This window comes from Harmonia axyridis, chromosome 2 (assembly GCF_914767665.1).
Source record: "Harmonia axyridis chromosome 2, icHarAxyr1.1, whole genome shotgun sequence".
Classification (NCBI taxonomy): domain Eukaryota; kingdom Metazoa; phylum Arthropoda; class Insecta; order Coleoptera; family Coccinellidae; genus Harmonia; species Harmonia axyridis.
Window position 1 is genome coordinate 63,609,667 of NC_059502.1, and position 15,583 is coordinate 63,625,249.

Sequence of the window (15,583 nt, forward strand, 5' to 3'; positions counted from 1 at the left end):
TTTTGTATGTTATTTTGGAATGTTGTGGAACATTTTGCATTTTTTTAACAACTCGAGATACAATGATGTTGCAGGAAGAGGAAACGAAGTAGAAAGTAAAAAACTTAATATCAAATCTTTGCGAGCTTTTTTTTACGAATGATATTTTCAATATAAATCTATACATACGACCTGTAATAATCAATGAATTTAATAGAAACATTTAGTTTTTTGCTCTCTTCTATGATTTCAGCTTTTCGACTCTTATTGAAGGCATCTCCTAAGTTGCATGAATGGATTTTCGGGAAATAATTTTTAATTTTGGAGACATCAACTACTGTGAGAGGATTATCCGCAAAATCAATACTTTTCAGGGATGGGAGAGTGTTCCATTCTTCCCAGTTTATTGCACCTGAAAAAAAAAATGATCAAAAGATAATGTTCGCTTGAAGAATATATAAACATCGTCAAAAGTCTTTGCCTCCTCCTATTAACTCTCAACTTGTTGAATGTAACATGACAATTTTTTGTATGTGGAATATTCCCTATCTTATCACTTAAAATGAAAACAATATGTTGTTGATAAAATTGGTGGAAGCCAATACTATATTATTTATAAGATAACTCTGTTAGGAAAATAAACGAATACGAGTTTTAACTAAAGACTATATTTACAACTTTTACAAGGTATATCGACTGACTCATAAAATATATACAGAACGAAGAAACCTACAAGTGGGGGGCAAAGTAAAGCGCAATTATAGTTCTGCTAATCTTTTAGCCTTATGGCCAGTTGCACCATTTGCCTAAACATTGATTAATTACTGATTTCTTTTGAGAAATCAGTAATGAAGAGGAAGAGGAATGAAGAAGACAATAGAAAAACAGACAAGAGGATGTACCTCTTTTAAAGAATCAGATAGAAAAAAAAAATGACATTCAGAAGGGAGAAAACTCCTACCAAATGAACAACAGTAGAAAATTGGAGAAATTATAGTACAGACTTCTTATCATTAGATATCATATTTTTGATTTATATAGGTCGACGCTGACTTGATTTTTGTTTTTGGGTATTTTTAATTGCACTTACCTATTAAATTCTTGTTTAGTTGTAACTCGGTCAGTTTCGGCAAATTCTGGTACGTTCCTGGTTTGAAATTTTTTAGCTGATTGTGTCCCAGGTGTAATTCTTTTAAATTGGTCAATGTAGAAAAGGCATCTGCATCTATTTCTTCGATATTACAACTAACCAGATTTAGTATTTCCAAATCTAGACCTGTAAACATGTCTTTTCCAATTCTTTTGAAGATAACTCCATTGATCCTCAACAAATTGAGCTGTTTCAAATCGGTGAAAGCATTTCTATCCATCTGTTGATGAGCGTCTTCATATGCTACAAAAGTCACATACGAAAGTTTGGGATTGCATTGAAAGAGCTCTTTTGTAACTCTAGGGAACTTGGAATTTCCATTTATGTAGAGGGTTTTCAGATTGGGAAGAGCACAAAATGAAGAAGGCTCTATACCCTCAATCGTTGCGAAGGATATGTCTAGAACACCTACATCTTTCTTTGTTGTCAGTTTCTCTTTAGTTATATTTCCCTTAGTACTATGTATGTATATATGGTAAGTGTCGTCATCGAATGGATCTCCACAAACTGCGACGACTACAGCTAAAACTAATATTGCCCTCATCTGAAACGGAAACTAAAAGTTAACATGAATTATTTCTTCTATATTCTTCGAAAAAACATAAATTGATTCAATTATTAGGTATACACCTTTGCTTCCGTCGTTTTGCAATGAATGGCTGTAGAGGTAAGTGGTAGTCGAAATAAATATATAAATAGATCGTAAATGTCATACAATAAGCAAGGTCTTTGTAAACATAACGCTATTGAAATATTAATCGATTTGTGTCTGCATCATAAATCTTTTCTCGAATAAACATGTCAGCTTACGAGCCAATCACTCGTCATTTGCGGGGGGGGTTTTGATTTTCTGCTTCAATATGAATAAATCTGCGGCTGAGGCTCATCAAATACCTGTTCTGGGGCCGCTATTAGAGAAAGAACGTGCCGAGAGTGGTTCAAGAACGGTGATTTTGACGTTGAAGACCAGCAAGAGAGGATGTTTTCGAAGAGCAGAATTGGAGGCATTACTTGATCAAGACTCGTGTCAAACGCAACAAGAATTGGCAGGATCCTTGGACGTAACGCAAGAAGCCATTTCAAAACGCCTAAAAGTCATGGGAATGATTCAGAAACAAGGAAATTGGGTGCTGTACGAGTTGAAGCCGAGAGATGTTGAACGGCGTTTGTTTGCTTGTGAACAGCTTCTTGCAAGGCAAAAACGGAAGGGATTTTTGCATGGCATTGTGATTGGAGACGAGAAAAGGGTTCCTTTGAGGATCCCAAGCGCAAAAAATTATGGGCATATCCCGGCCATGCTTCCACGTCAACGGTCAAACCGAATATTCACGGTTCCAAGGTCATGCTGAGTATAAGGTGGGATCAGCTTGGCGTGGAGCATTATGAGTTGTTGAAACCGACTGATACAATCACAGGTGATCGTTATTGAATGCAATTAATGCGTTTGAGCAGATTATTGAAAGACAAATGGCCGCAATACAACAATTTTACAGCATGACAATGCTCGACCTCATGTTAGAAAGTGGTCAAGACTCAAGACATATCCAGCTTCACGTCCAGGTCCTTTACCATTCAACCAATCAAACCATTCAGAGGTAAATAAGTGCTTACAATATTGATATTTTTATTCAATATTATGTGTTTGAACTTGTTAACATTGAAATTTCAAGGACAAGTAGTGGAGGGAACAGAATTTGTAAAATCTGTCCAAATCATCGAAAAACTTTCATCTGAATCGTTGCAAAATACATTCCGATGCCGAAGTATACGTGGACGAAACATCTGTAGATATCATTGAAATATAAAATCAAAAAGAGTGGTCCCAAATCAGAACCTTGAGGCACTCCAGATTTAACCCTATAATCGGACAAATATGTATCTTTTATAATGAATAATTTAAATCTATCGCACAGTTATGACAAGTAGCGCTTAGCTTGCACCATATCACTAACATTTGTTCGAGCATTTTTAACATTCTTCGAATCTGGAAACTATATATGGTACAAGCAGAGCGCTACTTGTACTCACAGAAAATCAATTCTTATTCCCCACAACACTCTTGACCACGAATTTCAATGAACTCTCGTTATATAATTAGGCATAGATAAGTGAGAACTGATCTCTCCTGAAAATACCATGCTCTTTGGTGCTAACTGTCGATTGGAGTGGTCAGTTCCAATAGACTTGGACAGGTTCCCAAACTCATTCAGAATAGTGTTAGGTCGATACTTAGATTTTCAGTTTTCACTCTCTATTCTAGGGAAAACATCAGTATGCAATGATTGGCTGAGATAAGTGAATGATGATTGGAGAGATAAGTGAATGATGATTCCAGAGATAAGTGAAACGGAGCAAAAACTAATGAATATTGGAAGTATCAACTCCTAGAACTTTATTTATTTTCAACTCATGTATTTTATTTCGGATTTCGTCTCCACTACTGTAATCAAGGTGAACAAGTGTGGACTTCCTCATATGCTCAACATCGGTTCTTCTGATAACCGGCTTGAGGGGATTCTCGAAAATATTTGCGAAGATTCTATCGAATGCATCTGCAACATTCTAATCGCCAGTGGTTTCGATATTATCATGAGTCACCGATCTGGGTACATTAATTCATTTATGATTTACCGCAACTTATGACCAGAAGTTTTTTTAGATTATCAACAATATTATTTTCGAGAAGTGAAATATAAGCTATGTAAAAAGAGAAAAAAACCTCTATGTAAATAGGGCCACCGCCAAATATTTTGACGCTGCGGCAAAATGGATCTGAATTTTCTTTGAAGGAGCATCTGTTAATCAGACATATGTAGTTCAATTCCATATGAAATCATATTTTTTAAATTAAACTCACCTTGTCAAATTGTTTGTCGATTTCATCAAAAAAGGTCTTGCATTGTCAAATAGTACTATTCTCTATAAGTTTATAGCATATAGTACCTTGTAATTTTATAACTAAAACTGAGAGCACCCATTCGATTTTAAAAAAATGGCTCGAGGAAATTTTATTACTTCACAACAAACAGTGGTATTTTCATTAAGAAAATATTTTTGTGTCAAAAAATATGTCTTGTTTTGTTAATCGACTGCCCCCATGAAATTTGGCGGCCCGGCAAAATGTCCGGTTTGCCGGTCCTGGCGGCATCCCTGTTTTCACACTTCAAATGTTTTATGAAATGGTTACATGCTTCGATCTCCGAGAGATCATCTTCAGGTTCACCGATTGAAAAGAGAACAAATAAAGCAATTCTTTACATAGTTTACGGGAACAAGATAATTTATCTTAATCTACAGGAGTTTTTAACTTTTTGAATTTATGATAGGCTGTTATCTCTTCTTCAACATACCCAGGAATATCATCTATAGTCTTGACTTTTTTTTTTAATATATAAAATAAGTTTATAAATATGAAGTCAGTGGATTATTCCTATTCACGATAAAATGAAGATTCAAATATATACTTGAATCAACAACTATTCAAGGTTTTCCTTGTAATTATAAGAATTTGTCCGGTTTCTAAACAATATAGCGAAGACAATATCGCACTATTCTTAATGGATCTTACACTAGATGAAAAAAAATCTTTTGATAACATAACCTAGTGACTAAATATTATAAACTGGACAAAATGATACTCACATTAGAAAAAAGTCCACTTCGAAAATCACAGAATATACTCTGACAACGAATCACCAACTGAATTGGAGATTCCAGTCTACTATGAGTCTCTTCTGAGATTTACCAGAAAATAACGATAACCAGTTAATCAACATTGGCGTACAATTATCATGAATATCTACGTGAGGAATTGATTTTTGTAACTCACTGATTCGTTGAGAGAACATAAGAACGAATTTATTACTCCGGGTGTTCCAAGTAACTTCTTTATACAGGGTGGTCCAGATTTTAATTCAATAACTTTGGCGTTAGGTAGAACAACTTTCCTCATGAAAATAAGTTTATATAATCCTAACAAGCTTCGTTTTCGAGATATAGGGTTTGAGGTTTTACAGCTTGAAAAAATTTAAGTTTTTTAATTATAACTCTAGTATTCTTTGCTTAAATATTTAGGTATTGAAGGCTAGATAATGTAATTAGATAAGTGTGTTCTATTGAAATTATCCAGTGGAGTATAAAGGGTGATTCACCGGTATGGCCTATTAGACGTTTATGGAAAACTAATCATAATTTTGAGCTGAAAATTTGCACCTCGGGGTTTGAGACAATGATCTTTCTCCCTAAAATATTTTCAAATCTGTACAACTTCCGGTTATACTGGAAACAGACTACTACTTCCTTATTTCAAATGACACAACCAGTATATTATTGCATCATTAGATAGCTTTTTTGATGGCAATTTCGGCATGTGTTTTTCGGTGTGTTTTATTTTCTCTGCACGCATTCAGTCAGCTTATTGATTTCTTTAGTTTTTAGGCTTACATAGGACTTAGTCCTCAGCCTTCATTTATATGTAATAATAATATGCCATACCTTGGGAAAAACTGAACGGTTCATGAGTTATTGGGATTCTTATGAAAAAAATGGTGGCGATGAGGACTCACATTTTTTTTAATATTACCGCAGAAAGAGCTTTTTCCAAAAAACATTTTTTCTTTTTCGATTCCGCAAATACATAGTATCTTAAGACTGTTTGCGGTTGGGCCAAAAATGTACAAGGTGTTTATAAGAGGATCATGAACTTGGACAACTCAAATTCATCAAAACTCAATACTGAATTCTAGATGGTGACGCTACTGGAGGAATTCAGGCATACTTCTTGAAATGAGAAAAATCAATAGCTTTTAAAATATTTATCTTACAGTCATGGATTTGAATATTTTAATTATCCAGCTTGGAGATATTTGCGGTTATCTTTTTGAGATAATATAATTTGTTATTCTCTTTAATTATACAAACATTGAAAAATTGTTCGAAAACATTAAATCACATTTTGTCTGGTTGAAGGTTAAGTTTTTAAGTTAATAATTGCTTTAGAAAACACTGTCGTTTGAATAATAATATAATGATATTGAATTGTTCCCATTCTCCATCTAGAGCTCTTATTGAAAGTCGAAGAATTATTTACATTGAACTTAAGTCGACAACTTAAAATTCTGAAATCCAATTTTTTGTTCCTTCAGTTTGAAGTAATAACCATTTAAATGTCTAAATTCTGTAAAATTGTCAATTTTTAAATGGTTTCCGAATTAATACGTCTAGCACTTGACATATGTAATTTTTCAAGAATTTGATGTTACTTGATTTAATTTTGAAACAATTTTCTGCAACTTTAAATATCTCCACAACATATGAAGAGGCATTAGTCAAAAACTTCAAAGGTTTTCTAATGTGTGAATTTTAAGAGATATTCTTATTTTGAAGATCATGAATCCTGGTCATCTGCATCTTGAAGGTTTTTCTAAAGATATTCCAAAACTTATTTCAAAGAATTCAAAGATTCCTCAATTTCTTTTTGGGTGAAGTCATCAACATATTGAAAACAGTAATGGAGAAATATGAATAAGAAGTAGTAATTTTTTACTATCATAAAGAATATCCACATTTTAGACTGAAGGTGAAACAGGGGCATTAGAGTCTTTGTTCCTTTCAATTGCTGTTGAATATGTGGAAAAAATAGATAAAAATAAATGAACTTAGAGATATCTATAAATTTCAAGTGAAGTTATTTCATGAGTTAAAGTATTTATTTGTCTTATCTTTTATTTAGGCATTCAAAATCTCAATAAAACTGTGCATTTGAAAATATACCACAATACGACAACTCTGTCTAAGCATGTTGTGGACACATAAAAATTGCGTACACTCCCTCTATCTCTGATTATTATTCTATGATCACAATCGATGTCAAATGATGGATTTATGCACCAGTCCTAAGAACTAAGACTAAACCTAAGAACTTAGAACTAAGAATTGAACGCTAACAAATCAATGAGGGAGTTTATGCACGTTTCCTAAGAACTAAGAACTAACACTAGCAGGCCAACTGTTAACTAAGAACTAAGGGCTCAGGTAAAATATAGAAGTACATGTGCGCCGCATAGAATTGCAATATTAACGAGTACCAGTTTCTATCATTTTATCTAGTTCTTAGGTACGGTGCATAAATCCACCATTATGGTGGATTTATGCACCGTACCTAAGAACTAAGGACTAAGGACTAAACCTAAGAATTCAATGGCGTTTATGCACTCTCTTGTTAGTTCTTAGTTAAGGCATGCGCACGTGCTCGAACTACTTTCTATTGGTTCTATACTTTGATGTTTGATGTTGATATTTATTGTGAAAAAATTAAACTTAATTTTTTCAAATACTCCTAATACTTTTCATCGATAAACACGAATAAAGAACATAAAATGATAGAAACTGGTACTCGTTAATATTGAAATTCTATGCGGCGCACGTGCACTTCTATATTTTACCTGAGCCCTTAGTTCTTAGTTGGCCTGCTAATATTAGTTCTTAGTTCTTAGGAAACGTGCATAAACGCCCTCATTGATTTGTTAGCGTTCAATTCTTAGGTCTTAGTTCTTAGGTTTAGTCTTAGTTCTTAGGACTGGTGCATAAATCCACCCTAAGACTAAACCTAAGAACTAAGACCTAAGAATTGAACGCTAACAAATCAATGAGGGCGTTTATGCACGTTTCCTAAGAACTAAGAAATAATATTAGCAGGCCAACTAAGAACTAAGGGCTCAGGTAAAATATAAAAGTGCACGTGCGCCGCATAGAATTTCAATATTAACGAGTACCAGTTTCTATCATTTTATGTTCTTTATTCGTGTTTATCGATGAAAAGTATTAGGTGTATTTGAAAAAATTAAATTTTATTTTTTCACAATCAATAGCAATGTCAAAAATCAAAGTATAAAACAAATAGAAAGTAGTTCGAGCACGTGCGCATGCCTTAACTTAGAACTAACAAGAGAGTGCATAAACGCCACTGAATTCTTAGGTTTAGTTCTTAGTTCTTAGTCCTTAGTTCTTAGGTACGGTGCATAAATCCACCATTACACATATTGATGTCAGTTTGACAAACCGTGTGTTGGATGTCAATTATCAATAAAAAAACGTGTGGGGTTAAAATTTTTAATCCAAATATAACAAGAACATCCTTCAAATATATTACTGCTATTGTATATCACATAACAGAGCAACACCTCTCAGAATCCAATGATCTGGTGGTTTAACAGTAACTAAAAACAAGGAGGTGATGTAGTTTAAATCAGTTCGGTTGGCCTTCTTGTAGAGTGGCGCCTAAAAATCAAGAAAATTTGTAGATATACAAAGAAATCAAGAAAGGCATGCAGTTCACCTTATATAACGGTGTGGATACTTTCGGAGACGTAATTATAGCGTATATGTGAACAACTGGTAAAAGGGTGTACAAAACTTTATTTATAGATTCCATCAGTTTTGAATTCCTTCTATCCCAACCAGCTCCATCGAGAAAGAGACCATAAACATAAACACCTTCCTGAAATATTACGTTAATTCTGAGAAATAAGTTTTTGACATTGAAAGATACAAAAATGGAATTGAATAGTGAAGCATGAGATATTTGAGCATCAAAAAAATTGAAATAAAGCAATAAATTCCCAATGATTTTAAAATTGAAATAAAATTATTGGATTGAGAACTGATAAACTGAGAAATGATATGACAATAGAGAAAAGAATGACAATACCTGTATACAAAATAAAATGATGCTGAATAAACTTACATTAGGTGATGCTGAGATATCTTCTTTCATTTTGTTGGTGACGTCATTGAATAATGTTACTTGATCCAAAGCCCATCCTTTATGAGCTCTTGCAACTTCTTGACGCATAGCAGTTAAAAATCCTAAAAGATTTTTATGCTGTTATTGATAAAAAATATTGAAACTCTATGGGAGGATATCAGAAGATAATACAAAACTTTGCTACATTCGAGTTGGTCTTGGTGAACTATTACTATAGGGTGTTTTTTTTTTCGAGGTATATAACTTTAAGTTGGCATTACTGTTCAAGATGGCGACCGATTTAACAGCTGTCAAGTGATTTATTCTCAGTTTGGTTTGGCAATTCATCATGAATAGACTCACGCCTGAACAACGCTTGCAAATAGTGCAATTTTATTTCGAAAATAATGGTTATGTGCGGAATACGTATCGCGCACTACGTCCATTAGCGATGAAGCGCACTTCTGGTTGAATGGCTACGTCAACAAACAAAACTGCCGCATTTGGAGTGAAGCTAATCCTCAAGTGTATGTCGAAACACCGTTACATCTAGAAAAACTGACTGTTTGGTGCGCTTTATGTGCTGGTGGAATTATTGGTCCGTACTTCTTCAAAAACGATGATGGCCAGAACGTTACAGTCAATGGTGATCGGTATAGAGCCATGATTACTAACTTTTTCATTCCTGAATTGAACAACCATGATGTCCGGGAGCTGTGGTTCCAACAAGACGGCGCAATATGTCACACAGCTCGTGCCACAATCGATTTATTGAAAGACACGTTTGGTGACCGCCTAATTTCACGTTTTGGACCTGTGAATTGGCCTCCAAGATCTAGTGATTTAACACCGCTAGACTACTTTCTGTGGGGCTATGTAAGTCATTGGTCTATGCGGATAAGCCACAAACCCTTGACCATTTGGAAGACAACATTCGCCGTGTTATTGCCGATATACGGCCACAAATGTTGGAAAAAGTCATCGAACATTGGACGTCCAGATTGGACTTCATCCGAGCCAGTCGTGGCGGTCATATGCCAGAAATAATATTTAAAATGTAATGCCACAAGATGTCAATCGAATAATCCATCGTTGTTTTATTGCAATTCAAAGTTCTATAGCTCTAAAAAAAAACACCCTTTATAAACTAGCCTTAATTGAGATATTAGGATTGAGACATTCACAGATTTACCTTGAGGATTGAAGAACCCAGCTATCCAGAAGGAGGGAGGTCTCCCCTTGAAACACCAGTCGTTGAACTGATTGTTTCTTTCTATCAATTCGGTGAACCAGAATCCTAAGGTAGCTGCTGCCCAAGATCCCCTCTTCCAGATGTTGGGAACCAAAGCATCGTTGATTTTATCCAGAGCGTCTTGCAAGATATCATTCATGATTATTATGCCGTCTATGGCCAGTAGTAAATCCTGCAATGTTTGGGTGATGTTTATCAACACCTTCTGCATTCTGTCTATCTCTTGGTGGAGGAATATGTTCAGAGGATTCAGGTGACCCATGGCTTTAATTCTGTCTTTAACTTCGAATGGATCGTAAGGTGGGGGTAGCTTCTTTAACATTTCTTGCGACTGTCTGTAAACGGCCGCTTCTCTGGTTTCACCACCGGAAACTCCAGCTTCTTTGGGTTGAATGGACAACATTTGAGAGAGCATATCGGATGTTGCGTTTGTTTGGTAGCTGAAAATTTGATAAATTTCAGTCGATATAGACTTGGAATTTTCTTTATGTTTCAGATCCAGCTGTTTTGTTTTGGAAATCAAGTAGAAATCAGTTGAACGCATTACTAGCAGTGATACTCGTATAATTTTCATTACGTAGAAGTTTTCGATCGAGGTTCTTCCTTAAATATTTAACTTCAGACTTATATTTTATTAGGTCTCCGTTCATACAAAAGAGCCAAACAAATCGCAGTCAATATTCCGAGAACACGACAAATTATATAAACTAATCACTTTATTAACTAAAGTAAAAAGAATATCAATAGTACCAGGTCGACGATCAGAGGAATTCCCGGAGTTCCCCAAGGATCGGTAATAGCACCGCTGCTGTTCAACTTATACTCGTACATGGCAGACATACCAAAAATGAATAGATGCAACATAGACCAGTTTGCAGATGACACTGTCATATACTATCACAGTCGAATGGGAAAAACAATTACTAGACAGCTAAAGATAAACTTAGATAAACTGATGGAATACTTCAAGAAATGGAGAAAGCAGGAAACGTCAAAATAGAAAATCAGACGATATAATGGAAAAAGAAAGCAAAATACCTGGGAGTAATACTAGATGAAAAAATGAACTTTAACAAACAAATAGAAGAAAACAGAAAAAAAAGGCAGGGCAACTGCACGGGAGACTGTACCCGCTTGTCAAACCTAAAAGTAAACTTTCCTTAGAAAACAAGCTGGAGATAATAAAAATAGTGCAAATACCAAGCATTACGTATGCAAGAGTAATCTGGTATAATACGAAAGACAATAATGAGGATCAGTTGCAAAGTACAATAAATTTAGTAATCAGAAAAGCGGTTGGCGCCTCATGGTATATAACCAACCAACAAATCAGAGAAGAATTGAAAATTGAAACTATCGAGGAAATAGTTAACAAACAGAGACAGAAGACAATGGAGACGCTGAAAGCATGAGAATAAGGAATTAAGAAAGATACTACAAATCAAAATAAGAATGACAGATAGGAGGAAATACCTTTTTCAAAGAACCAAATAGAAGAAAAAAGTGACATGCAGTAGGGATGACAGTTTCTCAATAAGACAACAGCAGTAAATACGAAAAATTAAAAGCGTAGGGAATAAAATTCCAGTCCTTATACAAAAAGAAGATCTGAGATCTTAGTAATATCATTATAAATAATATCTCCTACAATTTATACAACAGTTCTTTGGTGTCAAATGAGCGCATAAATGAACGAGCTAAAAAAGTCCTGACAGTAAGCTAGTGTTTCCCACGAACTTTTTGAAAACAAAATCAAAAATAATTTCCTTAAATATTATGAGTAGGTAATTCATTGAAGGCTATAGAAAGTATTGGTATTTTCCTCAAAATTATACCATTTAATACTCACGTTATATCTGCATTTGTGTGCAAGCCATATACTTGGGGAACATCTGTCGGTGTCATACTTTTGAAGTATTCGAGATAATCGGTTACTTGCTTGAGCACCACTATTTGGTACCCTTTATAGAAGCAGAAGTCATCGTTGAATATTTTATCGGTGAACCAAACCTTGCAAAAAGTATTCAAAAGTCTCTTATCGAAATCGTCAGTGACCCTTCCGCCATAGTGCACTTCTCCCAGCATGTATCTGAAAAGAATTAATATCGATAAAAGATGAAGAAACCTGGATACCTTTAAGAATGTTATGAAATTTTTGATCTACCGGTTTTTTTTGTAATTGTAGTTTCTATAGATTCAAACGATAATCAGTTGAAACCGGAAACAATGTCGAATATTGTAAAAAAATAGAAAATGGAGAAATATTCTATACTTATATGCGTTGGTAAGAATATCTCAAAGAAAGACCCGAGATAAACACTTGAAATTTAGTAGTTGAGCTTTGTTGGGAGAGATGATACCAACTTAGTTTTTTTAAATGCAACATCCAGTCCTTTCAACTCATAATCAGATTACTCATTGAATTCTACATTACTTTAATGGATTTTTCCGAGAAAATTTGTCTGAAATCTGAAAAAAATCTTCAAATTTTCCCAAAAAGGGCTTCAATATTATGTTGAGATTTTTGCATGAATATTTCCAATTCCGAGAAACTTTGAAGATGTCAATAAAGAAGGGATCTTATATTGATTAACAGAAAAACAGATTTGACAAAATGTAAGAAAGTTTTCTTTTTACAATATTCGATGGTATTTATTATTATTATTATTTGAACTGGGGCCGTTTTGGTTCGGTAAGCCTTCCGGGAACTGCGACCATGCGGATCTTTTGTTCTCTACCCTACTCATTCATAGAAACCCAGGGAGGTCGTCAACGACGTTAATAAAATTGACAACCTCCTTAGGGGCCTTGGCCGTTACCTCTCTGGTTTCCAGGACCGGCTTACCCATGTAATGATTTTCAGGCCAGCCAGCTCCGGACACTTGCATAACAAGTATTCGGCTGTTTCTGCTTCCGATCCACAGAGCCTGCAAATCTTGTCTGCTGACTTTCCCATACGGTACAAATGATGTTTGTACCGACAGTGCCCCGTCAGCAGTCCCGCCATCACCCGAAGCTCTGCTCGCGACAGCTTCAGGAGCTTTTTGGAGTAGGTAGGTGAAATCTTCACGAATTTCTTTGCCTGAGCAAGTCTAGGAGTGTTAGACCAGTGGATTGTCCTACTGTTCAACTTCCATAGCTGGACCGCAGCTTTGTATTGGTCTTTTCCTATCCCACAGAAAGGCTCAGGTCCAGCAGGTCTTAACCTTGATGCACTTTTTGCAAGTTCATCCGCTCTTTCATTTCCTTCAACCCCACAATGCCCTGGTACCCATAGTAGAGTCACCTTATTTCCTCTGGCCAGTTGCTTTATAGTGTTACGGCACTTCCAAGTCAGCAAAGACCCCTGACAACACGATTCCAGGGATCTCAGCGTGGTTTGGCTGTTCGTGATGATGTAGATATGCATCCACTTGAGGTTCATTTTGAGACACTCCTGGGCGCATACATAAACAGGCATTATCTCGGTCTGTAGAATCGAGGGCTCACTTCCCAGGGCTTTAGAGATCCTCAGTTTAGGTCCATATATCCCAATGCCGGTGCCCTTCTCTGTTTTTGATCCATCTGTGAACCATATGGATGACTTTTTGTCCAGACGATTTACGAGACTTATTGCAATAGGACGGTCATTTCTAACCGTTTCAAAATCGTAGGTGGTTGGCATAATATCTGATGGTTTTGCGAGGAGGTTTGAATCTAGTTGATTCAGTATCCTCATATGTCCAACCCAGTTTCCAGGAAGAAGCTTTCCATTAAGGGAAATTCTTATTGCTTCGAGCAGGCTACATTTCCTCACATGTAAGGGAGGCAAGTCTAGTATGACCTCCAGCGCTCCTGTGGGAGCTGTGCGCATAGCTCCTGTGACACCAATACACGCCAGCCTTTGCAGTTTTTGCAACCTGATGCGTGTGGTGACCTCCTCGGTTTTTGTCCACCATGCTAGAGATGCATAGGTGACAATAGGACGTACCACCGCTGTGTATAACCACAGTACCATTTTCGATTTCACTCCCCATGTCTTTTCAAAGAGTCTTTTGCATGCCCACATAGCCGCCGTGGCTCTGGAAAGAGTCTTATTTATATGTTTCCCCCAGTTCAGTTTTCTGTCCAGGATAACACCTAGATATTTACACTCACTAGAGAAGTGCAGAGTATGACCATTCAAGACCAGAGCTCTGAGATCGAGATTCCTTCTTCTACTGAACTTTATTGATGTTTTCGAGGGGTTGACAGTAAGCCCCTCTTCCTATTCGATGGTAAAAAACTGTCTTCTCAATTTATCAGGGAGTTTTATCTCCCAATTGAAATCACCTATTAGTATTATCAATCGTCATACCTGAGTGTGGTCCAGCTCAGCCCTTTTTTGGCATCAGCTTCGTCCAAATGATTCTGCAGAAATAGACAGCTAGCTAGCCAATCAGCCGAGTTGAATTCATACGGAATATTCCAACCTAGAGGACCGAATTTTCTTCTCTCCTGAACAACGGTGTGCAGAAATGAGATGGCGTATATGAGTGGTATGTACTGTTTCGAATCGGAATAATCCAACATGTCTTGATTCATGGAAGTATAGGTACGGATTAAACCAGCTCGCATACCTGAAAGCAGAAGAATAGAAGGATAAGAAGCTCTCCAATACAATCAAAGCATTTCTCATCTCCAACCAAGTTCAAAATTCAGCTCGCACAAAACGCACTGCTCTACAAATCTCATCTAATCTTGATGAAATTTGGAGTGAGTAGGAATCCTATTCGTAGAGATGGCGGGGAAGAGCTAATTTTGAACTTTTCAAGGCTACATGATTTTATAACAATTTCATTGCTACACTACAATGAAAATGATCGAATGGAGTGCATATTACACTCACTGTACGAATGAAGCTCAGTGTACTCAGTATTTGTTACACAGTATTTGTATCGTCGAAGAGACCTATCGATTTTGATATTATGATTATCAATGGTCGATTTTCGAATGTGACAACTGAATCAAGTTTTTTTATAGCGTCAGTAATTTATTTTGTATCGTATATTTCAGTTTTCATGAAGAAATCCTTATTTCGGTACAATACATTTTATCAAGCTGTTCATGATTGAGCTCATTCCTGAGATACCTATTCACCTGATGGAGCTTCATTTGTAAATTTGATACAAATTTGTAATAAACTGATGGGAAACTTCTCATGAATTTCTGTTGTCAACCAGAGCCTGAAATTCTTATTGAAAGTTCCACCTTTTTCCAGTTCCATGAACAGCACAAGGACTTCTTGCATATAGTCTAAGGACAGATGGCAGTTTTGCAGAAGAGCCCAAAAACCCTATAAAAAACCAAAAGAAATATATGTGATACATTCCTCATACGTCATGTTATTACACGCCTATACAATGTTGAGTGAGAAAAGAGAAATATTTTTCTTGATAACTTATTGGGAACCATTCTTTATATTTTCTAAAGTAGATCT

General features: G+C 35.8%; 2 protein-coding genes across 2 annotated transcripts in view; both read right to left on the minus strand.

Annotated features, from left to right (window-relative positions):
* Positions 1 to 110: 110 nt before the first annotated feature.
* LOC123672943 (leucine-rich repeat-containing G-protein coupled receptor 5-like) lies at positions 111 to 4,917 on the minus strand. Its single transcript, XM_045607310.1, has 3 exons — positions 4,772 to 4,917; positions 1,070 to 1,673; positions 111 to 391 (listed from the first exon to the last, which is right to left on the minus strand). The coding sequence occupies exons 2-3, from the start codon at positions 1,671 to 1,673 to the stop codon at positions 159 to 161; spliced, it is 837 nt and encodes a 278-aa protein (XP_045463266.1). The 5' UTR covers positions 4,772 to 4,917; the 3' UTR covers positions 111 to 158.
* A 3,308-nt stretch (positions 4,918 to 8,225) lies between these two features.
* The window catches only part of LOC123673800 (dynein axonemal heavy chain 8-like), an 80,857-nt gene continuing 73,499 nt past the window's right edge, over positions 8,226 to 15,583 (minus strand). The window contains exons 61-67 of the mRNA XM_045608481.1: positions 15,244 to 15,439; positions 14,462 to 14,723; positions 11,975 to 12,214; positions 10,066 to 10,565; positions 8,874 to 8,995; positions 8,466 to 8,627; positions 8,226 to 8,407 (exon numbers count right to left, since the gene is read on the minus strand). Coding sequence (XP_045464437.1) covers positions 8,282 to 8,407; positions 8,466 to 8,627; positions 8,874 to 8,995; positions 10,066 to 10,565; positions 11,975 to 12,214; positions 14,462 to 14,723; positions 15,244 to 15,439 — 1,608 coding nt within the window. The 3' untranslated portion in view covers positions 8,226 to 8,281. The remainder of the gene's footprint in view (positions 8,408 to 8,465; positions 8,628 to 8,873; positions 8,996 to 10,065; positions 10,566 to 11,974; positions 12,215 to 14,461; positions 14,724 to 15,243; positions 15,440 to 15,583) is intronic.

Coding starts and splice junctions, on each gene's coding strand:
- LOC123672943 (XM_045607310.1), bottom strand. CDS start 1,673: ATGAGGGCAATATTAGTTTTAGCTGTAGTCGTCGCAGTTTGTGGAGAT. Junction 392..1,069: donor ACTAAACAAGAATTTAATAG/GTAAGTGCAATT, acceptor TTTTTTTTTCAG/GTGCAATAAACTGGGAAGAA.